This window comes from Talpa europaea (assembly GCF_964194135.1).
Source record: "Talpa europaea genome assembly, chromosome: 3".
Taxonomy (NCBI): domain Eukaryota; kingdom Metazoa; phylum Chordata; class Mammalia; order Eulipotyphla; family Talpidae; genus Talpa; species Talpa europaea.
The window spans coordinates 143,134,499-143,159,035 of record NC_140069.1 but is presented as its reverse complement, the minus strand read 5'-3'; the positions used below and the strand labels follow the sequence as shown (position 1 = coordinate 143,159,035).

General features: G+C 41.3%; 1 protein-coding gene across 1 annotated transcript in view; it reads right to left on the bottom strand.

Annotated features, from left to right (window-relative positions):
- The window catches only part of LOC311168963 (maltase-glucoamylase-like), a gene marked incomplete at both ends in the record, with an annotated part of 151,453 nt that overhangs the window by 24,374 nt on the left and 102,542 nt on the right, over positions 1 to 24,537 (bottom strand). The window contains 16 exons of the mRNA XM_084230670.1: positions 14 to 138; positions 1,227 to 1,283; positions 2,065 to 2,149; positions 2,282 to 2,436; positions 3,118 to 3,234; positions 4,588 to 4,759; positions 8,760 to 8,877; positions 11,373 to 11,457; positions 12,640 to 12,753; positions 14,080 to 14,178; positions 14,270 to 14,401; positions 16,690 to 16,815; positions 18,047 to 18,159; positions 18,896 to 18,995; positions 20,121 to 20,292; positions 24,326 to 24,480. Coding sequence (XP_084086796.1) covers positions 14 to 138; positions 1,227 to 1,283; positions 2,065 to 2,149; positions 2,282 to 2,436; positions 3,118 to 3,234; positions 4,588 to 4,759; positions 8,760 to 8,877; positions 11,373 to 11,457; positions 12,640 to 12,753; positions 14,080 to 14,178; positions 14,270 to 14,401; positions 16,690 to 16,815; positions 18,047 to 18,159; positions 18,896 to 18,995; positions 20,121 to 20,292; positions 24,326 to 24,480 — 1,925 coding nt within the window. The remainder of the gene's footprint in view (positions 1 to 13; positions 139 to 1,226; positions 1,284 to 2,064; positions 2,150 to 2,281; positions 2,437 to 3,117; positions 3,235 to 4,587; positions 4,760 to 8,759; positions 8,878 to 11,372; positions 11,458 to 12,639; positions 12,754 to 14,079; positions 14,179 to 14,269; positions 14,402 to 16,689; positions 16,816 to 18,046; positions 18,160 to 18,895; positions 18,996 to 20,120; positions 20,293 to 24,325; positions 24,481 to 24,537) is intronic.

Sequence of the window (24,537 nt, the reverse complement as noted above, 5' to 3'; positions counted from 1 at the left end):
GGGCACTGCTTACCTGGCGTTGGTGGTGACACTCGGCTCCTGGATGGGAAAGATGTAGCCCCCTCGGAGATGAAGGCCCATCTTATCCTCTGGGAGCTGCAGCTTCACCGACTGCTTCCTCCACGGGATGGATTCGTTCTGACCAACAGAAGAAACACATCAGTCGGGTCTAGAGGGGACCCTGAGATGGATCATCTAGTTCAGTGACCTCATCTCAAAGAAAAGAATAGCAGGGCCTCCCCAGTAGCGCAGCGGTTGAGCGCTGGGTTGCGAAGCTGCCCGCGGCCTCTGCAGCTCCGGTTCGATCCCCGGCTGCTCCCCGGCCACCAGAGGAGGGTCCCACATGGCGCGCGGACCTCTCCTGCCACCCGCGCTCCCCTCAGCAGTGTACTTCGGTCCTTCTGCCTGCTCTGCTCCCCGCTCTGGCTCTGGTGAATTCGCTCACCCTCCCGCGCTTCTGACTGTACCCAGTGCATGTATAAACCAAACAAACAAACAAACAAACAAATAAATAAATAAATAAATCTTAAAAAAAAAAAGAAATAATAAAATATTAAAAAAAAAAAAGAATAGCAGAGACCCCTCCCCAAAGTCAAGAGTCAGACCCCACACAAACAGGTACAAATGATCGCTGAGGGTGCAATTTACCCCATTTCTTTACATCATACCACCGTGATTGCACAACTGGGCTTTATTTATTTATTTTTGTTATGCTATACATTTTATTTTATTTTTTTGTGTGTGGGAAAAATATAATTATTTTTTTAATTGTTTTTTTAAGATTGTTTATTTATGCATAAGAACTGGGGTACAGGCCAGAGGTATGGGGGGTGAGAGGATTCACCAGAGACAGAGTGGGGAGCAAAACAGGCAGGCTGACTGAAGTACACTGCTGAGGGGAGCAGCGGGCGAGACAGGAGAGGTCTGCTGCACCATGTGGGTAGCTCTCTGGCAGCTTCACAGTGCTGTGCTTAACCCCTTGCGCCACCAGGAAGGCCCACAACTGGGCTTTAATTCTCTAGAGGATCACAGCCTCGGGCCAGATACAGTCCTGATAACCACATACAGCCAGGCTGATAACGATGAAAATTTCCATAGACCCAGCCCAGTTATTCCTGGAAAAGGAAAAAACCTGAGTGCCCCTAAATGGAGTGCCCCTCGTCCCCGAGACGCCCCATTCTGAGACTGCTGCCCCTGATGCGCTCTGTGGGCGCCGCCTCACTCACCGTCTCATAGTCGTACCAGGTGGCATCTGGTATGTAAGCCTCCACCTGGACCGCGTCCTGGGGAGACACGACAATGCACACCTGAGCACAGCCCTGCCCAGGGCACTCGGCACCCCCAGTGTGGCTGCATGCTTCTCTGGACAATCGAGGCAGAGCTGGGGTCACCCCAGCCCCGGGTGTAATACAGATGCTCAGAAAGACAGAGCACAGGAAGACCCAAAGCACAGCTAGAAAGGGTTGGTTCATGGGTCCTGAATTTCCTAACAGAAGCTAAGAAGTGTGCGTGGCTGAGTGATTATAACCTGACAGGTGGGAGGAAGTGGAGCCAGCAGGGACCCCAGAGCCTTCCTGCTGGACCATCTGCTGGTCAGCAGGACCGGCCAGAGAGGGAGCCAAAATGCACCCACACAAGAACAGTGGCCACCTTACGTGCTTACAAGTGCTCCTCCTCCTCCCCCCGGCCCGGATCCCTCGCAGGTGGGGGACACGTGGTCCTTCACCAAGGACCCTCCTCTGCCCAGCTGTCCTTTCCTCTGCTCCTCCCACCACCCCTCCTTGTCCCCAGCCAGTCTCAGGAGCACATGCCCTCTGGTCAAGGGAAAACACACAGATGGCCGAGGAGGTGAACCCACCAAGGCATTAAAGGCCCTGTCTGCTTAAGTCACCAGCTTTAAGGTAACTTTGCAAAAATGGAAGTTTTTTGGCTGGGTGAGCCCTGTGGCACCGAGAATGACTGCCTTTCTGATTTCCTGATCTCGCTGTCATTACCTCAGATCACTCAGTTCTAGAGTCACAGGCCAGTGTGACAGCCACCCCGCTGTTCAGATTAGAAACATACTTTTTGTAAAACAGGTGTGATGAGGAGTCCGGGCCCCCATAGGAACTGCTTGTACACGTCCCACGTAGCCGGGTCCTGGTAGAACCTGGAGAGCAGAGAAGGCAGGCACGGCCCTCAGGACAGTGGCACACGGCGTGGGCCAACCTGGCCTCATTACCATGAGCTAGGTCAGCGAGATTAGCATCCCCAAGGGTCCCTTGAGGGTCAGAACACTCACTCGTGGACGAGGGGCCTCGCTACCGTGTCCCCCCGGGTGTGAGCCCGGTAGAAGAGGGTGTAGAGGTAGGGCAGCAGTCTGTAGCGGATGTGCAGGTAGTGCTTGGAGGAATTCAGCAGCAGGGAGCTGTTACCAAAGGCAGCGGGATCCTGGTCCTAGAAGAAGATGTAGCGATTATGGACATTTCCATCAGACTTCTCATTAGATTGCAGACAATGTCATTAAAAGAAAGGGCATCTCATCCCATCTTACTTACTCCCGCCCTGACCATAAACAATTTTTTTAAAAGGGACCTTGAACCCACTTCTATAGATTTGCCTATCAGAAATATGACTTGGGATAAAAGTGGACAAAGGTTGGATAAGTCAGGAATGTAGTGGGGTGTGGTCTGCCAAGCTAGTCAGGGAATGATAAAATGCAACACAGTGGGAAAAAATGTTCCTATCACTGGACTGTTTCTTCCTACCTCCTTCCTCCTTGCTCCCTCATGCCCAGGAGGGGCTTCCTTTGAATTAATTGCAGCAAATTATCAGTAAACTCCAATTGTCCCATCTCATATAAGGCGGTCACAGAAGTGACAGCAGCACCAAAGGAACATTAAAAACCCTTCTCACCTTTGTAGGTAAGCTCCCAATAATAAAGTCATTTAATAGAAATCTACCCCTTCCGAAACACCCTCACCCAGAAATGCTGCTTCTTAGGCCCATCACCCAAGAGTCATCTACTGTGTTCTTGCTCTCACGACCAACCCGAAGGATTTTCTTCAAACCCTAACTTTGAAAACAAAGAGATTATACAATCCAAGAAGCTTCCACCACTTCTCTTGGGAACCTTACCCTGAAGTCAGGCCCATTGTAATTTCTGGACAGTGGATAAAAGGCTCCGAGCTGCATCCACCTTGTGCAGAGTTCCTCTGTGACATCATGTGTGTAACCACAGATGTTGGCACCTACCTGGAGAACCAGCACATGTACAAGCAGGGTGGTCAGCAAGAGAGAAGAAAGATTTGACTGAGTACTGATATAGTAAGAATGATTATAAAAGAATCTTTCACACCCATCAATCCTCACTTAAAGAGGTCCCAGGCTTTCAGGGCAAGCCCCTAGCCAAATGGGAGAAAGAAACAAGTAAAAAAGAAAAATATTGCATGGTTTCACTTATAGGAGGAATATAGGGAAACCAAATATGGGATCAAGAAAAAAATAATAAATAAATAAAATTAGCAGTCAACTATAAATCACAGACATTCTGCAAGGGAAGGGGAGGTGGAGGGATCAAAACAGGGGAGAGAAGAGCACAAGGGATTATGGTGATGGTTCACAGGTGAATTGGTGGTGGGAATTTTATAGGGAATATACCTGAAAGGAGAAAGCATACAAGCATATATTGTACAAAAATGAACAATGATGTTTTACACACACACATACACACACATAGGAAAATAGGAAAAAAAATAAACAAGTGTGCATCACAGGTTGACTGATGAGAGAAAGAATGATTGTTTATCAGGGGTTCTTCAAAATTCATTTCCCAGTTTCATACTTTGCTATATACACTGATGCTCTGTTGATGGAATTTTTCCATTGATACTAACACATTTTACCCATGGTATCTGATTCCTAACTTCAGACATTCCACAAATGTCTACCCAATTAAATAGTTATTCCATACTGTTTTCTAGAAGGTGTTCAAGGAAGAGTAAAGAGCAAAGTCTGAGCCAGTGAATGATATTGGATGAACTCCACCCTCTGATGTCTTTACAGACTCCACCCCCTTCCAAGCCAATGAGATCACAAGACCCAAGCATTACAATTCACAGCATGCCATGAACCTGATTTCCTGAACAGGGGGCCCCTGGGAACTAGAAGCAGAGTTAAGAGCCCATGCTTGGCTTCTAACATGTGTGCTCCCACTCTCTTGCTGTTCTGGCTTCAACTTGTGCCCTGATTTCTCTGATCAAATGGTGTTACTGATAGGAAATGTCAGCCAATAAATCTCTCTTTCTCTTCCTGTGTTCTTCCTCTTCTCGTTCTCCTTGTAAATAAATCTTATTTTAAATTTCTCTCTGCATGTCTGATTTTTGGTCTTGTCCCAAATTCTTAAACTTCATAAGCATGCAGGTGAGGACTCACAATTTTGGTTTCCCCTATAACAAAGGCAGCTCATGCCACACATTAAAAAATGACATTTGCAATATATATCACAATGAGACACACACTGCTGCTTTTCACACACTCTTGAGACTGGTAATGAAATGAATTTAAGAGGACAAGGTGTTATGTTCTTTGGTTGAGGAGGAAACTCACCAATGGGATGCCAAATAGGTTGAACTCAAGGATGCTGGGGATGGACCACTGGAGATCATCCCATGTGGCCGCATTGTCTCCCAGCCAATGAGCAACATATTTGCCAGATCCAGCAAAAGTAGAACGGGATAAAATGAAGTGTCTATTATTGTGGAATATATTCTTCAGGGCCCTGAAAAATGAATACAGTTAATTCAATATGAAATGAGCTCTGAATGCCTGGAGCTCACCTATATCAAGGGCAGCAATGGGCTTTCCAGCCAAACTGAGAAAAACATCAGGGTATTTTAAGGTGGGTAAGACAGTTGAGCATTTTAAGAATTCTTCTTCCAACTTCTGGATAAAGTTTAAAACCTCATGTTCAAAGCTCTAGATTCCAACCCCCCCAAGGAATCTCTCTAGGCTCCAATCCTCTTGAATGTAGTTTCTTCATCTTGTTGGATCTTGTTATGTTCTAGCACTTTTGGTCAACAACACAACGGAACCACGTTTGAGGTTCTTGGTCTAATCTTCTTCCTTTAGACAAAGTTTTCCCAACATCCCTAAGTTGCATGCCTTGCTGCCCATTCATAATCCTGTTTAGCACAGCACCAGCTCAGGCTGGAATCCTGAATGATGTATGCTTAAGAGAAAAGTTTATATACCAGCTGGTTCCCAGCACCTGGGTTCCTCTGGAGCTTCAGAACTTATTAGCAATTCCCAATGTTAGGGAATATTAATCTATGCAAAATAATATTAATTGAAATGAATAAGTCTCAAAATATGATATCTGATACTCTTTATATATCTTAAAACAAAATATCAATTATTGTCTTCATTGTACTAGATAGACTATTTCTTATTAAATAAAACCACACAGAAAGGAAAGGAATTATAAACAGAATTCAGAATAATAATTACTTCTGGATGGGAGGACATGGGGAGGGGGTAGCATGTTGTCAGATGTAGACCATTTGCTAGCTTTTATTCTCAACACTTCTAATACTCTGCTGAAATGCCTCTTCTGCCTTTCTCCTTCCATGATAACCAGCTCACACCTTCCCATAGTGTTCCAAAATTGAAAATTAGTACAACTACTGGATTCTAGTAGCTGAGCCATGATTGCTGCTAGCTCTTTGCAGGCAAGCTCTTCTCTTCTGTCTTTCCTTACAACACGTGGTCCAAGACCAGTGTATCACCAAGTACAAGGCAATTCTTCATAAATACTGTAAAAGACACTTATGCTTCCCTACTCATATTCCAAAGGGTGTTACGGGGAGTCTACAAATGAAAGTGACTTGTGTAGTAACAGAAGACTGGTTTAAGAAAGTGAAGTGCTCCACTCTGATCACTTAAAGACTAAAAATGGGTGCAGGTTGGAGGAGAGAACTCACTCTTCAATGCCCATTCTCATTTGTCTGTTGATATAGACCAGTAGATAATTGGCTTTTATTGCCATAGACTGGAAGGTTTATTGCACTCTGAAATCATCCATCATGAAAGACACACATTCAGGATTCTCAGAGTGAAACCAAAACTGGGAGGAAGTTATTTGAGGTCACAGTTTACTTAGAGACTGGCTATTTTGCTAGCACAAATTAAGTAACTGTCTATTCTTCTACCAGCACAGAGGAACAATTTTACTCAGGGATCCTTAAGTCTCTCTTATCCAGTGTTTGGGTTTGGCCTTTTTATAATCAGGTCCTGAGTTCTGAGAGGATCTGATCTCTTTCTGCATTCAGCGTAGTGGGTGGTGAATTTTATTCTCAGGGTAGATCAATAACCACTATCCCCAAATTAGACTTCCAGCTAATACTGAGCAAAATAGTCAATAGATCTATGACTTAAATTCTCCTAATATTCACAGAGTGGCATTCTTATCCATTTTTTAACCAGCATTATTATGCTCTGATAATACAGAACTGCTAATTGTTCCCATATCATATACCATATCATTCTCCTATATGTCTTCCTATGCTTTTCTCCCCACACAAGATATTTTTACCTGCCCTGTCCATTTGCAAACATACACTTAATGTTTAAACCTCACCTCAGAGGTTAATTCAGAAAATGTTCTGACAGTGGAAAAAGATGAAAGAAAAATATTCAGAAAGGGTTAGATTATGAAGTTCCTTATAGGTCTTGCTAAAAAGGGTTTATTGTACAGAAAACACCAACCCATAAATAATCTTACACAAAGCAGAGAAATGAGCAAAACTGTAATCCAGAAAGATCACTTGAGAGCAGGGAAGAGTGATGCCCTTTACCTGCACCAAACCTGAGAATTTTATTAAAATGAGATTGTGATTCCCCAGGTCTGGAGCCCAAGACGCTTCATTTCTAATATTTTCCCAAGTGATGCTAATATTTCTGGTCCTTGAACCACACATTGGGTGCCACGAAGATAGATTCATGGGAGATAAAACCTTAGTCATACAGAATAATATTCTTTGTAAGTGATCATGATGACCTTAATTAAGAAGTATAAATAAGGCCTCCCTGGTGGGGCAGAGGCTTGAGTGCTGCACTGTGAAGCTGTCCGCAGCCTCTGCAGCATGGGTTCGATTCCTGGCTGGCCAGGGAGATTTCCACATGGCACACCAGACCTCTCCTGTCTCCCTGCTGCTCCCCTCAGCAGTGCTTTCTGTCCTTCTGCCTGGTCTTCTCCCCGCTCTGTCTCTGGTAAATCCTCTCACCCTCCTACACCTCTGGCCTATACCCCAGCTATTATATAAATAAAATAAATCTTTTTAAAAAAGAAGTATAAATAGGAGAAAAGGGTATGTTTGTAGTCATGCTGTCAGATAAAAAGAATCAATATCTGATTGCACGTAAGCATGCGATAGGAAGAAACAAATCAGGATGATACCAAGTTTCTCACCTGGGAGTCGGGTAGATAAGAATGGTATTGCTACTAACCAAGATTGGGAATTTAACAAATTTCAAAGATGATATCAGTGCTTTTGGTAATGGGTGTGGTGTAGTAACAGCCATCTGAACAGATGCAAACCTATACCTCTCAATTATATACAGAGTTATAAACCAACGTTAACTCAATAATAAAATAATGCAATAAAAATGTGATTAGCCAGAGTGTGGAGGCTGGATAGAAACAGGTATCAGAGTAAGGTGAGTGCACTGGAGTTACTGTAGACATGCAGGTAGAGATCAGAGGGTAGTACTGGATATCTGGGTCTGAAAGTCAGGGAGGTTATCAAATCATCAGAATAAATTACTTCAAAAACCATGAGAAAGAATAAATGACCTATGTGGTGGCATAAAATGAAAAGAGAAGCCTGGCAATCGAGCCATTAGGTTCATCAATAGTGAAAAAGTAGATGAAAAAGATCCAAATGTAGAGGTTGAGAAGGGACAGTGTAAAGAGCAGGAGAGCCGGGATAGAGTTTTGTCTCAAGCATGAAAGCAGCCCAGTTTCAAGGAAGTCCCAAGGAAAGAAATTGGTGGGGGGAATTTGCTGGGAGTTCGTCTTCAATTTCCAAAGTCATCGGCAAAAAAAATCTACGTGATATGGTATAATAGTACTGAGTACTTTCTAGGATGTATCTGCCTCTTTGCTAGACTGTAATAATGAGTGGTGATGGTGATGGTGGTGGTGATGGCAGTTGTGGTGGTGATGGTAGTAGTGATGGTGGTGGTGATGGTGATGGTGTGTGCGTGTGTGTCTCTTGGGACACAGGAGACAATCAGGAGGGAGAAAGAGGCCAACAGTGGGAAAAGAAGTAAGGAGTCTAGAGAATTGCCAGATAAATACAGAGCATTTGGGTAAATTTGAATTCATATAAACAATGAATAATGTTCAGTGTAAGTATGTCCAGAGAGAATTTAACTGGGTGTCCTGTATTTTTACTTGCTAAATCAGGCAACTCCAGTGCAGTGGCCACAGTACATTCAGTGATGTGACCCAAGCAAGGGCTATTTCCCACTGGGCTCTCTAAGCACCTTTATATTACTGTTCACTAGTATCCTGGGAATAATGAAGTCCCTAGCCACAATTAAAATCATGCTGCACAGAAACCCAGAGGATACAGGAAGAAATGTCTTCAGTAGCCTCTGAGACCTGAGTTTCTGCATTCCTATAGCCACAAAAAATATTTGAAAAATATAGCCATGGAAGATAGTAGACACCTCCCACCTCCTAGAATCTGGAATTAGGGGGAAACACAAGTGCTTACGAGTCTGTAGCGATTGCCATCAGGTAGCCATACACGCTGTGGAGGTCATAGTGAAAGCTCAATTTCAGCTCAGTGTCCATGCAGAGGGTTTTTTCAAAGAGTATTCTGTCCACTACCCCTGTGAGGAAACATCCATTGGTGAGACATTTCCTCACAGCGACTCTAGCGACATAACCACCCAGTCGTTTGCTCCCTGGTGACATTTCCTGGCCAGTCTCCAGCAGACATAATTCTTTCCAGATTTCAAAGTCTACCTTCAAGGCCACTTCTTACCTGCAGCCTACATGGAGCCCCAGGTAGGTCAGTAAACATTGTTTTGCATTCCCATTAGCCGGGAATGGTGCTGAGTGGCGTCACCTGAGAAGCCGCTCTTAGCAAGAGCAATCTATGATTAAAAATAAATAAAAACTGCCCATGTATACGTAACCAAGAAGAAGTGAGTGTACAGAGTCCAGATATGAGGACAATGAAAAGGGAACATTTTCACACTCCAGTCACACTTAAAAAAAAATTGAGATGGTAATTGGGGTTTCATGAATAAGAGCTTAACTATGATGAGTAAATAAGTCAGAAGGAGAAACACAAATGCCAGATGGCGTCACTCATATGTGAAACAGAAAGAAACCAAAGAACAGACAAAGCTTAACCGAAACAAATCTTAGAAACCTTACATTAGAACTGAAACAACCAAGAGGGGAGGTTGGGGGACAAGAGGCAAAGGGCAGAGGGCCCTAATGGGCTGTGGTGGAGATGATGGGACCTTAGTGATGGGTGTGGAGTGGTGACATGCATCTGAGGATGTGTGAGCCTGTACCCCTAAATCATGTTGGGAGCCAATAAAATGAAAAGTCATACCAAAAAAAAAAAAAAAAAGAATTCAACTCTTGCCTCTAGAAATCACCATCATTTCTGTATCTTCCCTTTCTCATGCCTAAAATATTCAACCTTTTCCACTTGTGGCTGTATTCTCTTTCTTCTCCTTGTAGACCAATAACCCGGTCATATCTGTATCATTCAGGGAGACTTGCCTGCACACAAGGCTTCCATATGAGACCCAATTCCAGAAAGTAATGGAACCAGGATGCACAGAGGTTGTTTTTCTACCAGCCCATCAAAGTCAGCCCATCAAAGTCAGTTATACTGGAGTCAGAAATTAAGATGGACTATAAAACATAAAGTAAATTCTATTTCTTGCACAGCTCAGTTTGTAAAATAAGATTCACAACCACCCCAATTATGAGAAAGAACATTAATGCTTTCCCAGGGTCAGTAGTAATTCATCAAAATATTTGTGATACTAATGTGTACTGCCCAGTTCTGGAAAGGGGAGAAGCAGACCAGCTATGAGACCGATCAATCTGCCCTAAGTAGGTAGACAGATGCTTAGGGAGCAGTGCTCTGCCCCAGTGCTTGCCAGAAGCAGGAAGAAGGTGATGGGCTTGCAGTTTTCTGTAGAAAAAAAAAAAAAAAAACCTTAGTTTTGCCAAGAAGATTAAGAGATTGAAAAGGAGACATGACAAACTGATCCAGAGAGAGAAGATACAGGAAGAACATGAACTGAGCAGAGAAGAACACAGAATAAGTGAGGGGACCAAACCAGCGTTTCTGCAAGAAGGTAAATGGTTTGGAGTTGAGATTCCACCTAAAAGTCCTTCCCTCCTTCAGTGACAAAAAGGGGTGCAATTAAAGTTAGAGGTGCAATTGAAGTGGACAAACCAGAATAAACTGGCAGAGGCAGGCTAGATGCTCACCAAGCCTGTGGTCTCTTCCTGAAAGTATAAAATCTGATTTCACATTTTGGAATTAAGGAGTATGTTACTGGGTTTGGTCAAAGGAACTGAACAAATTGAATATACCCACTTCCAAGCCTGTCCAGAAAGCTCCTCTGCCCTCTCTGTCCTTCACCTAGGAAGCCAGAAGCAAAGGACTCCAAGATGGGAGAAACAGACAAAGGAAGTAATAGACCCCTGAGTGACTGCTTGGATGAGAATAGCTCATCCATCCTGGAGTACTAGTTAGGAGCAAAAAACACACTTTCATCATGTTGATCCACTGAATGCTGGGATTCATTTATTTTAACAATGAAGAGCATATTTAATTCTATACTATTTCTTATACACACACACACACATACACACAAATACACATGCATTTTCAGTCAAATTCAGGGAACGGAAAATTGACATTCACAAGAAATAGGACTTACAAATAGGCAGGACCTAAAAGGAACCATTGCTGCTTTAAAATGCTGCTAATGAGCTTTGAAATAGTAAAGTTACAGAATTAGTGCAGTGGAAGGTAGCCTGCACCTTCAACTGTTCTGATACTCTGAGAAATGCTGAAATTGAAGCATAAATATGACAGGATTGGAGGATGCAAACAGGGTGGAAGCAGAGCTCCACAGCAGAGGTGCACACCACAGATGTACCCTTTCCCCACATGCTCAGTCTGGGACAACAGTGCTCCAAGGTCATCACAGACCAGACAGTGCTGTCAGGTCTCCAGAAGAGGAGAGGTGAGTGTCTGCGAGCGCCCCTCAGACACACTGAGTACTACTTAGGTCATCTGAAACCTGTCCCATGACTACATCAATGGCAAAGTGTGAATACTTACGAGGCGTGAAGGGAGGGGTGTTCAAAGGGTTGTTTTCACACGTGTAACTAGAATTCAAGGGAAGGCTGAATAACTCATCCCTTTCCTTCAAAGACACAAAATACACAAAATGAAAAATGTTACTGATGTAGAGTGGGCTTTGAGGAGTATCTATGAACTGGAAGCCTACTGAATCTGGGGTTTCTTATGAACTGATTTGGGGATCTTAAGTATTCTTCCTCATCTGTCTTAATGTCTATTTTAGTGTCAGATTAGATGGTACTGTAAGCGCCATCCAACTCTAAAAAATACCAGGACTGGGCCTCCCCGGTGGTGCAGCGGTTGAGCGCTGGGTTGCGAAGCTGCCCGCAGCCTCTGCAGTGCAGGTTCGATCCCCGGCTGCTCCCCGGCCACCAGAGGAGGGCCCCACATGGTGCGCAGACCTCTCCTGCTGCCTGCTGCTCCCCTCAGCAGTGTACTTCGGTCCTTCTGCCTGCTCTGCTCCCCGCTCTGGCTCTGGTGAATTCACTCACCCTCCCGCGCTTCTGACTGTACCCAGTGCTTGTATAAATAAATAAATAAATAAATCTTTAAAAAAAAAAAAATACCAGGACTTTTAACCTTTTATACATTGATTTCAGTCAGTTAATTACTTAATATTCCAAAGGCAGAGCTTGTGTACCATGAGTTTTATAACTTTTATTGTTGCTTTTGTTGGCTACACCTTGCCCTAAAGAACCTAAGATATGGGAACAGTTCCATATCATTTCCTCTGCCTATAACCCAGTCAGTGTGGGGCAAGTGAAGATAGAATTGAGACCAAATCTAATTTTTTAAAATAGACTATAAATAGGTGAAGCTGAATCCTGCTAACAGATGATTTTCCAGATTTCAAAGATATATATCCAGCTAATAAAATATAATGGGCTCATTAAATGATTTCTTAATCATTAACTTTAAGTTGTAATGGATATGTGCAATAAATAGTAGCAATTATAGCTCCTAATAAAATATTTTTAAGTTGAAAGGCAATTAGTGGAAGAAAATGCTGACGCCATCAGAAAGCAAAGAACTTTCCCCAAAAGAAATAACTAGTTAGTGGCAGATACAGAATTAAAACCTGGGATTTTAAGGGGTTTAATTTACTGGACATAAGCTCAGCATTTAGTAAAAGGATTTTAAAATACTACTGTGTCAAGCTGACTGTTTATTACAGACCAGAATCAAAGTTCATCTCAAAACTTGGAATGTCCATTTCCAAAAGAAATTTGATCCCAGAACAACTTACAATCCACACTCCATCAAACGTCAGATTTTTATAAAATTCATTGAGCTGGTCTTCCCACCACTGAGTACAAATTGGATCACTATAATCAGGAAAAACTGTCGGTCCAGGATATCCCTATAGAACAAAGAAGAAGATGATATCAATTAGTTCTGTGGATGGTTCCCTTATGCATTCATTGCTGGTTATTATTTCTGTATTATGTATACACATCTTCTTGATCCACTTATCTGTTTGGCAGCATTTAGGTTGTTTCCATATCTTAAGACAATGGTACCTCATTAATAAAAAACAATTACAAAAGGCAAAAAAAAGGGAGAGGAAAAAAAGTTCAGCTTCCAAATGCCAAAAAATAGATGACTGGATCAAGAAGATGTGGCATATACACACAACGGAATATTCCTCCATAATCAAAAAAGATAAACTCATCCCATTCGCAGCAACATGGATGGAGCTAGAAGGAATTATGCTCAGTGAAATAAGCCGGAAGGAAAAAGAAAAATACTGGATGGTCTCACTTATAGGAGGAATATAGGGGAACAAAATAAAACATCAGTGTAAAAAAAATAATAACAGTACAAAGCACAACAAAGCAAAACAGACAATTATAAACCAGAGACATCCTGCAGGGCATAGGCAGGAGAGGGATCAGAGGGAGGGAGGGAGGAGCCCAGGGGACTGGGGTGATGGTGCACGGGTGCATTGGTAAAGGAAATTCTATGGGCTCTACAGCTGGGGGTGGGAGGGGGAATCAAATATTGTTTAAAAATGAATAATGATGTAAAAAACAATTCTTTTAAAAAGTTCAGCTTCCTTAAGAGGCTCTTCACCAGCCTACATTAACTCCTGAAACTGCTACCTTAAGTAAAGGTTGGACACTGTAAGTTTCATGTAAATTAAAAAGACAGTCACTGAGACATTGGCCTAGAGCATCTTGCTGCGTTATCACAGTTGAATTTATTGTTTTGGGAAAGAGAAACTAGGAGGTGGGAGGATGTTACGAAAAAATGAATTTTCTTTAAATAATATATTGCTTTTCAATCATGAGTAGTATTAGAGGGGCAGGAACTAGCTTTATAGAGACCAGATCTTAATTATTCCCACCACCAAAAAAAGAAGAAATGATAATCATATGACATGATAGAATGCTAAGTGCACCTATAATGGTAATCATATCCCAACATACAAATGCATAAAATTAACATGTTAAACTTATACAGTGTTGCATGTCAAATATGTTTCAATTTAAAAAGTAAATCTTTCAGAATTTTAATCACTCTCCAATTACACCTACTGCTTTAAAATAATAAAGGAAACCTCTAAAGCCATAGAAACGGTAACAATACTATAACTTGCCTTCCACCCACCATCATACCTAAGTGCCAACTTCCCTAAATCATCACCAATTACTCTGATTCATGCCATCAACTTCTAAGAAATTACCTTCCCGAGGACAAAGCCAGAGTTGTCTATGATCCATATTCTCTTTTCAGTTCCATCTCTGTAGGGCTGGTAACTAATATCACTGAAGATGCCAGGAGTCTAATAAATAAATATGAAAATAAAGCTTGCTTTTGTCAATTTCTTTTGCCCTTTGAAAGGTAAAAGTAGGCAACAGAGAGTTTGAACATACCACAATCATGACAGATTTCAGTCCCTTTTGATGTAGCTCCTCTACATAACTGGAGAGATTAGGGTAAGCCGTCTCATCAACAGTGAAATCCTTGTTTGCCTCCATGTAGTCTATGTCAAAGTACTGGACATCCTGAAAGAGAGAGCCAGCCAGTTTGGACCTAGGCAGTGTCGCCAGCAATATGACACCTCTGCTCCCTAAACATCAAATCAGAAGCCATCATTTCTTAATGGTCCTGGTAGCTCCAGGACTCAGCTGCCTCCAGAGGAAAGAGCCCTTTCTGAAAGGGCCTCTAATGTTGCAGTTGGAGCGCTTATGGCTACCAGATGCATGTCCTAAGATCACGGGTGAGACTGGGGGACAAGGACAAGGACTGTGTCTTGCTTATCTCTGTAACTTGAGGACTTGATACTTGTCCTACAACAGGTCCTCTCTCATTGTTAGTTTGAACATGTATGTTAGTCATGCTATAAGCACATGCTAACTGGACCCTAAACATCAAGCTAGAACACACCATTGGAGGAGAACAAGGTCTTCCTGTCCTTTAACACTGTTAGAATACAGCTTAACAATGATCAATGACAATGAGCTTTAGTTAACCAAACTCTTATACGGACACTATTATTGTGGTTGCACACTCACCTGTGAGGAACAGGTACTATTCTTAGTGAGAAGATTGAAATGAGAAGGGGTTAAGTAACATTTCAAAGGTCATGTGTGTGGGAAGGTTAGGAGGTCACTAAGGGCTCTGGTGGTCTACCCTTTGACCCCAAAGGTTCTCTTTCTCTTTTTTTCCCAATCTGACATGTGCAGGTCTTCTAAGAAAGGGTCTATAGAGTCATGCTTGACTCTGAGGGCAATGGTATTTGTGACTTGGGCCAAGGCAGCAGGAGCAGCTCTAATTCTGCGGTGATATAGGACCCAGGCACCCACCACAGCCACATGGTGGGAAGATGATGTGTAGGACATAAGCTCATTTGTTTCTACATAAGCAATACCTCAAAAAGACAAACTCCAAATGATTTCACGCATGTGTTGTATATATAGAAAAAACAAGGAAACGAATGAACTAAATAAAATGAAAATAAAATTTTGGATTTTAAGACCAATTAGTAGTTACTGAAAGGTAAGTGGGGAGGTGTGGGTACTCTGGGAAAAGGGGAACACCAGTATCATGAAGGATAGAATTGGATTTTCAGGGTGAACTTAATGTAGTCTATATGGGTGTTGATTTTCAACAATGTACAACTGATACGTACTTTTCTAATACAATGTTAATTTAAAAAATGTCCTCCCCATAAGAGGCAGAAGGACAGATTGAAACCAACATCATCAAAGCTGAAATAGCTCTCTTTGGAGCCTGGTCCTGCTGTTTCACCAGCTCTAGGGAACTCAGTAAAGTTACTAACCATGCAGTGTCTATTTCCTTATTTACAAAATACTGATGGGTAATAAAGATGTGGCAAGATTTGGTCTTATTCCTCCTAGAATTGGGTTCTTGCAGATAGCTTATATGGGAGAAGCAAAAGGAACACAGAATCAATTTTCCCTTAACACCAGAGCAACAGAGTGAGTTTTCTCACAGAAAGAAAATCATCTCTCTGCCTACCTTCATTGCTACTCTGAGTGGGGACTGAAAATTCTGAGATCAAAGTCAGCTCTACCCATAATCTTCCCTCCTTCCTTTAGATGTTAACCAAATATATGTTTGGTTAACAGTTCCAAACAGTTCAAAACAAATAGCCCCCCACCAAAAAAAAAAAAGTTTCATAACTTCATTAACCATATGTTACCTACCTCCTGGAGGAACTTATCAAATATTGTACATTTAATAGTTATCTTTTATTATCTACTAGTAAACTTTGAACACCATAAATACTTTGTAACAATAAAGCTTTCAAGATTAGAGTTGGCTCCACCAGGAAGGAGCATACAAAGTCACTGTGAGAATTCAGGGTATTAACCACATCACCCCAGGTGTTGCTTGTCTTATAAAATCATAGCTGACTTTGACAGATTTCATCCTCTGTGCTGCAGCCATTATATGCAGATATAAGGCAGTCCTCACTACCAGTCCACCATGTCAGTCTTACATTTTATAAAGCAGGAAGCTAAGATCAGAGATGCTAATTAACCAGCCCAGTGTTGTATAGAGCTCAGAGGTAAAGCTAAAATCTAAACTATATCTGACTATAAACTGTGGTCATCCCAGAAGATAGGAAACTTAGCTCACACATTTCTGACAGTAGTTGTGCCTGTCTGTCCATCTGTCTATCTATCTATCTATCTATTTATCTATCTATCTATCTATCTATCTATCTATCTATCTATCTTTCTCCTAATATCTATTAGATGCCTGAAGTCTAAAAAAAAAAAAAGGAAAGGATGCTTTATGCATGATAAGAGAAGTTCCAACTTACATAGGGGACACTGGCGTTACGAGTCCTGCTAACAACAGTTTTCAATTTGTTGATGTCACCATAGGCCCTGCGACCAAGCTGGAACCCAAGGCTCCAGTACGGAGGCAGGAACGGTCGTCCAACAAGCTGAAAAGATAAAGAAAGAGGCGTCTAAACATTTAGAACAAATGCTGTTTCAGCACCATGTAGACGCTGAAATGCTGTCTCCATTTCATTCTCTGGGATCTAAAATGTCAGATCCACAAGGAATCTTCTAGGATAATTTGCAAAATCCCACAACTCATATCTTTCTTTATTAAGTACTGAATATATTCCCAATAACTAAAACATCAGAAAAGAATGGAATTTTCAGAAAATCTGGGAGAAAGAAGTAAGATTCAGCCACTGAGTAAGTATTTTGTGAGTGTTCGTGGGTGGCAAAGGTGGATGTGGGCACCTGGGATAGAGGGGCATGAAGCAAGTAGACTTCCTGCTCCTGCAGAGCTTAAAGGAAATAAGCAAGTGAATGTCTAATATAAATTCAAGCAGTAGTATGTGCCAAGGAGAAATAATAAGATTAAGAGTGGGATAGACATAGAGATGTTGAAATAAGTGCACAACCCCAATCTACAAGTTATTGAGATAACATTCTGAGGAGATCCGGAGAATGCCCCAGGTTACATGGCATCCCGAGCGCTCAGATCATCCAATCTCAGTCTTCTCAGCACAGAGCTTTCTCTCATGTCTCTGAATTTCCAAATAGCTTATTTTCACCTTATTAGTGGGGGATTTATTCTAAGGTGTCTCCACTTATAATAAATTCAGGCAGTGTCAAAAATCTCCTATTGGATTTTAAATTGTCCAGTATCTCCAAGTATATTTCATAGACCTTTTGTGTGTCATCTTGAACAAATCACTTCACCTTTCTCTAGCTGAGTTTTTTTGATGTCAGAATAAGGAGCTCAGGCTAATGGTGCCTAGTGTTCTTTCCTGCCCTATAGTTTGAGCAAAAATTAACACAGTTTCTTTTATATAGTCTCATCTCAATGAATTTTATTCACTGAATGAGTAAATAAACTTTGCTGATTCCTGGCCTCAGACCTCTGGAATAGGATCACACAGAGAGGGACTAAGAATTCCCTGAAAACAGGATGGAATCTGACAACTTTGCATTTCTCAGTTTTTGCACAGAACCTCTGTAGCATGAAGACAGCTGATAAATGTACATAAAAATAAACATACAATGAATGAAAGACTCATAATCAGGGCATTTATAATCCATAGTTTCCTCACCAATTTTATTGTTCTTTTGTTGGCTTGTAATTAGCATATGAGATAATAGTGATAAAGAAAAGACTACCTAAATGCAAACCCGTACCTCCAAGTATTCCTGAACCACTTGTTCTGGAGTATTCCCCAGGAATACATAAAAGTCAAGAATGCCCCCAATTGTGCGGTAAGTGATTGCAGGAGCAGGCTGAAGGGTGACCTCTGAAAGGATTAAAATGAGAGTATTAGAATTTTGTGATTGAAGATACATTCTTCTCTAGAATAGGAATACCTGAGGCATCCCAAACCAATTCATTCTCATTTTGAAGGAGATGAAAATCACACACATTACATTTGTTAGATGATCACTGAACTTTATGAATAAAACACTAATGAAGAATTGATCTTTTAAGAGAAAGAACAAATTCTATTTTAATCTGGTTATATAATAACACAAGTGTCTGGGATTTGTGAGTGATTTCACCCATAGGAAAAGCTTTTAAAACATGTTTTTAACTACAGTTAAAAAATAAAAAGGAAATTAAACCCTTCATAGAACACCACTAGTCCAGAAACTAGAGGAAGAAAGTTCTGGAACAGGGAAGGAGTGAATTACGAGAAACAGAGCACACAATACAGCCTTGTTGCCTACCCAGACAGCATGGCCCATGTGCAAAATCTACTGCCTTGTTTGGAAGATGCCCATCAATGGATCTTATTGTCTATAGTATTATGGGAAAAGTGCATCAAAAAAGTGTCCTGGACAATTTTCAATAAAAACAGCTTTCAGCATGAAGTAAATTTGAAAACAGATGACCCTACTTTTGGCTTCCGGTTCCCACAGGCCATTGTACATCCAATACATCTTCCATTAAACAATGATCTCACCATGAAAGTCATTGTTATAAAAGCAGCACATCAAGCCATGTTCCTGCCAAGACAAAAAGGTGCTTCCTACCCATAGCATTGCTGTTCATCAGAAAAATCCCGAAGGAGGACCCACTGGTGTCTTCAAGGCACAGGAGGAATGTGTGTGCACCATACAAATTGCTCATGCCCTGTCAACAGAGAGGGAAAAATGATAGTGCCCTGTGTTGAAAACAATTTCATCCACCCTACAACAAAATCAAAAGCTGTGTACAACATGTACATGGTCTCTGGTTTATAATTGTCTGTTTTTGCTTTGTTGTGTTTGTACTGTTATTATTTTTTTACACTGATGTCTTATTTGGTTCCCCTATATTCCTGTTACAAGCGAAACCATTCGATATTTTTCTTTTTCCTTCTGGCTTATTTCACTGAGCATAATTCCTTCCAGCTCCATCCACGTTGCTGTGAATAGCATAAGTTTATCTTTTTGATTGCTGAATAATATTCCATTGTGTGTGTGTGTGTGTGTGTGTGTGTGTGTGTGTGTGTGTGTGTGTATACCATATCTTCTTGATCCAGTCATCTGTTTTTGGGCTTTTGGGTTGTTTCCAGGTTTTACCTATTATAAATAGTGCTGCAATAAACATAGGGGCACAGGCTGGCTTATATTTTCTATGCCTTTGAATATTTTTCTTTCATTTTCTCAGCAATACATTTTCATTATATTTACAAAGGCACTGCCCATTTCTAGATTTTAAAAAGGAAAGAAAAAAGAAATTACTCCACAATTCATCTTTACTGCTTTAACGAGCATGTGATTCATTTGGTGATCTTGTTAAAATGCGGAATCTGATTCAGGCAATGGCCTGAGATTCTGCATTTGTAACAACCTCCCAGGTGATGCCAATACTGCTGTCGCTAGAACATACTCCAACTAGCAGAGACCTAGAATAATATTCAACCTGTCCAAACAGGCATTTTTTTCATCCATAAAGTTCTGCTGAGACCAGTCACCGCTGAAGTCCTCCTGTAGATACTCCTCATTTACACAGACATAGTCATTTAGCAGAATTAGTTTCTAATACGTATGAGGCTATCATAGAGTCATTAAATATTTCTGCCTTAAAAAGTGAGATGTTTGAAAAGCCAATATAGAAGGAAGTATGAGTTTTTAGCCCTCAAGTATTCCCTAACACAAACAGGTCCAAACTGGACGTGAAACAACACAGCTAGAAGAATAGCTGGAGGGACTTTCCACAAGGCAGGGAGCTGTTCTGTCCTGGGAGCAACAAGCAGAAGGAAGGGAAGCTCACCTTGACCGGAGGGGTGTCCCGGGTGAATATGGGCCAGGTCTTCCAGGCCATGCTGTGGCGGTACTGCCCGTGCACGTGTTCTCCCAGCCCGTACACGCTGACGTTGGGCAGTCGGAAGGACAGCTGCAGGTACTGGTTGGTGAACAGGAGGGGCCCGATGCTGCTGTCCAACCTGGCCGTGGAGCAAGAGGCAGTCACCCAGCAGCGCTCTGTGCCAGGAGACCGGCTACTCCCTTCCCTGCTCACTTGGAGAGCAGCTGTGTTAGGTATTGGCAGCTGCTCTCAAGCTCCCTGGGAAGGACTTTTGAGGGTGTCCCTGATTCCTTAATTCCTAAGCAGCTTCACAAAGGAGATGTGATGCCAGAAACCCAAGTTGGATAATTGGGGAAAAGAGTAGATGTGCCCTTGCATTTCCTGGCATTTACTTGATGCCAGGCACTACTTTGAATGTTGAGGTGGTCCTGCACCCCAGGGTCCTTGGGGTTGCCAGTGCTGCCTAAGGGGATGGGTGTAAACTAGCTTTCCAACCAGCCCCCAGGACCTGGACAGAGCAGTGCATCTCAAATTCCAACACCTAACATCTGGACAAAATGCTGGGTACAGTACCCTGGCCTGAACTCACCCCCTGCTCTGCTGAGAGAGGAGGCTGCTGGGAAGGGGGCAGAGTGGCCATTTTGTGATCCTTTAATATAGAGGAATCACATGGGCTTGCTTGATTTGGTTGTGGGAGCTACTACAGGCAGCAGCTGGATGGGGGAGCAGCTTCACTCCTGGGGGAGGGGGTCTCAGCAGCTCCACTGTATCAGCTCCCATAGCCTCAACTCCTCTTCATACCTTCAGTAGGTAACTGGAACTTCCCCTTTCCCTCTGTTCTGCTAGTTCTCCCTCTACCCTGTTGGATAAAATAATATTTTTCTTTTTCTTTTTCTTTTTTTTCTTTTTTTTTTTTTTTGCTGCAACAAAGACTCTTTTACTTGCATTTGTGGTAGCCGGTGGCTGGACCCAGAACCAGTAAGAGATTCTGACTCAATGAGTTTTTAGACCCTTTGTCTAGTAACATTAGGGCTTTACCCAGGACCTGATGGATTTACAAATGAATTCTACCAAAGATTCAGAGACGAATTAGTGCCTATCCTTCACAAACTCTTCCAAAAAATTGAGAAGGAAGGGACAATACCAAACACGTTCTATGAAGCCAACATTACACTAATACCAAAACCGAATAAGGACAACACAAAAAAGGAAAACTACAGGCCAATCTCCCTAATGAACACTCATGCAAAAATCCTCAATAAAATTTTAGCCATCAGAATCCAACAATGTATCCATAAGATAATTCACCACGACCAAGTAGGATTCATTCCAGGGACACAAGGATGGTTTAACATCCGAAAATCAATCAACGTTATCCAACACATCAACAAAAAGAAATATAAAAACCATATGATAATATCAATAGATGCTGAGAAAGCTTTCGACAAAGTGCAACACCCATTCATGATAAAAGCCCTTGAAATTCTTGGGATACAAGGAACATACCTCAACATCATAAAGGCCATCTATGACAAGCCAACAGCCAGTATCATCCTCAATGGTGAAAAGCTGAAAGCAATTCCATTAAGATCTGGAACAAGACAAGGATGTCCACTCTCACCACTGCTTTTCAATATAATACCGGAAGTCCTAGCCAGAGCAATAAGACAAGAGAAAGACATCCAAGGAATCCAAATAGGAAAAGAAGAAGTCAAACTATCACTCTTTGCAGATGATATGATAATATACATAGAGAACCCCAAAAACTCCACAGAAAAACTAATTCAACTTATCAATCAATTCAGTAAAGTGGCAGGATACAAAATCAACATGCAAAAGTCAGTAGCCTTCCTATACACAAACAATAAATCTGAAGAAGAAGAAATAAAAAAAACCATCCCTTTTATTATCGAAACAAAAAAAAAATCAAATATTTGGGAATAAATCTAACAAAAGAGGTAAAGGACCTATACAAAGAAAATTATAAAACACTGTTAAAGGAAATAGAAGAAGACACAAAGAAATGGAAAGACATCCCCTGCTCATGGATTGGAAGAATAAACATTATTAAAATGGCCATCCTACCAAAAGCAATATACCGATTCAATGCTATTCCAATCAAAATTTCAATGTCATTCTTCAAAGAAATAGAACAATTACTGATGAAATTCATATGGAATCACCAAAAACCCCGAATAGCCAAAGCTCTACTGAAAAAAAAAGGAAATGGAGGCATCACACTCCCAGACTTCAAACTCTACTACAAAGCCATAATCATCAAAACTGCATGGTATTGGAACAAGAACAGACATACAGACCAATGGAATCGAATAGAAAATCCAGAAATAAACCCACAGATTTATGGTCAACTAATCTTTGACAAAGGAGCAAAGACTATGCATTGGAGCAAAGAAAGTTTGTTCAATAAATGGTGCTGGGAAAACTGGGTCGCTACATGCAAAAGAATGAAGCTTGACCACTACCTCACACCATACACAAAAATCAACTCAAAATGGATTAAAGAACTAGACATAAGACCTGAAACCATAAAATACATAGAAGGAAATATAGGCGAAACACTACGGGATTTGCACATCAAAGACATCTTTACAGACACATCACCCAAAGCAGTGATAGTGAAGGCAAAGATAAACAGCTGGGACTACATCAAATTAAAGAGCTTCTGCACAGCAAAAGAGACAATAACAAAAACAAAGAGAAACCCCACCAACTGGGAGAACATTTTTGCACCCAACACTAATGATAAAGGACTGATCACAAAAATCTGCAAAGAGCTGATGAGACTCAACAACAACAAAGAAAATAATCCAGTCAAAAAATAGGCAGAAGAGCTAAAAAAAAACTTCTCTGAAGAGGAAATGCAAATGGCCAACAGGCATATGAAAAAATGTTCAACATCACTTGTCATCAGGGAAATGCAAATCAAAACTACCATGAGATACCATCTTATACCAGTGAGAATGGCACATATTAAAAAAACTAGCAACAACAAATGTTGGCGAGGGTGTGGAGAAAAAGGAACTCTTCTGCACTGTTGGTGGGAGTGCAAACTGGTCCAACCACTGTGGAGAGCTGTGTGGAGATTTCTGGACCTACTAAACACAGAGCTTCCATATGATCCAGCAATTCCACTCCTAGGTATTTACCCAAAGGACACAGAAACATCAATTCCAAAGAACACCTGCACCCCTATGTTTATAGCAGCACTGTTTACAATAGCTAAGCTTTGGAAACAACCCAAATGCCCAAAAATAGATGACTGGATCAAGAAGATGTGGTACATATATACCATGGAATATTACTCAGCATTCAAAAAAGATAAACACATGCAATTTGCAGCAACATGGATGGCGCTGGAAGGGATCATGCTCAGCGAAATAAGCCAGAAAGAAAAAGAAAAATACCGGATGGTCTCACTCATAGCAGGAATCTAGAAAACTTAAATAAGGGACCAGGAAAATGAATAACTATAAGAAAGTGAAAATCAAAATCAACAAAAAACTATGAACCAGAGACATTTTTAGGGGGGCGGGGGCGGGAGGGGAGGGATTGGGGTCAGAATGGGGGGGGCTGCAATTGTATGGGGAATATAACAATAAAATTTATTATTTAAAAAAAACATTAGGGCTTTATACATATTTATAGATACTATAAATATCTCAGTATATTCATCCACAATGGATATTTTCATTCCCTTTCTATAGACAAAGAAACTGAAACTGATGAGGTGAGGTATTTTGCTTGGTATCACAGAGCTGACTGGTGATTTGGTACCCAGATTTGAATATATGTCTTGCTAATATTAATCCTCATATTTTTCCAGTATAATTTATGATTTAAGCTCAGACTGTTGTTAGGGGATTGACAGGAAGTTTCTCAGGAACTAATCATTTGGAATGATAAACAGTGAAGTTGAGTTCACTTCAACGTAAGTCAAAAAAAATTCCATATTTCATAACACACATGAACCACGAGAGTATTTATATACCTTAACAAAATAGCTCATTACATTTCAGTATCCTTGACACTGCTATCATGACAGATAAACAGTGCTAATGATTTATGGTGAAAGTATCATGGTCCCCCTTATTTTATTGTGGTGATAGTGGGAACACATATTCGAAGATAAAGAAAGAGGGTTGAAAACTCACAAGACTTTGTTGTTGCTTTTCCTCACGACTTTGAGACTGAAAGGTTTATCATTGACCTGCCAGTCATAACTCTTATTGTCAGTCTCGGCAGTCCCATTAAATGGCATAATGTTTCCATGGGGGACTTCATAGCGTCTGTTCTTGGCATCCGTGATCTGTCAGAAGGAAAACTTCCATGTAAGATCATTTCCTTGTGGTGTGCTACAAAAGAT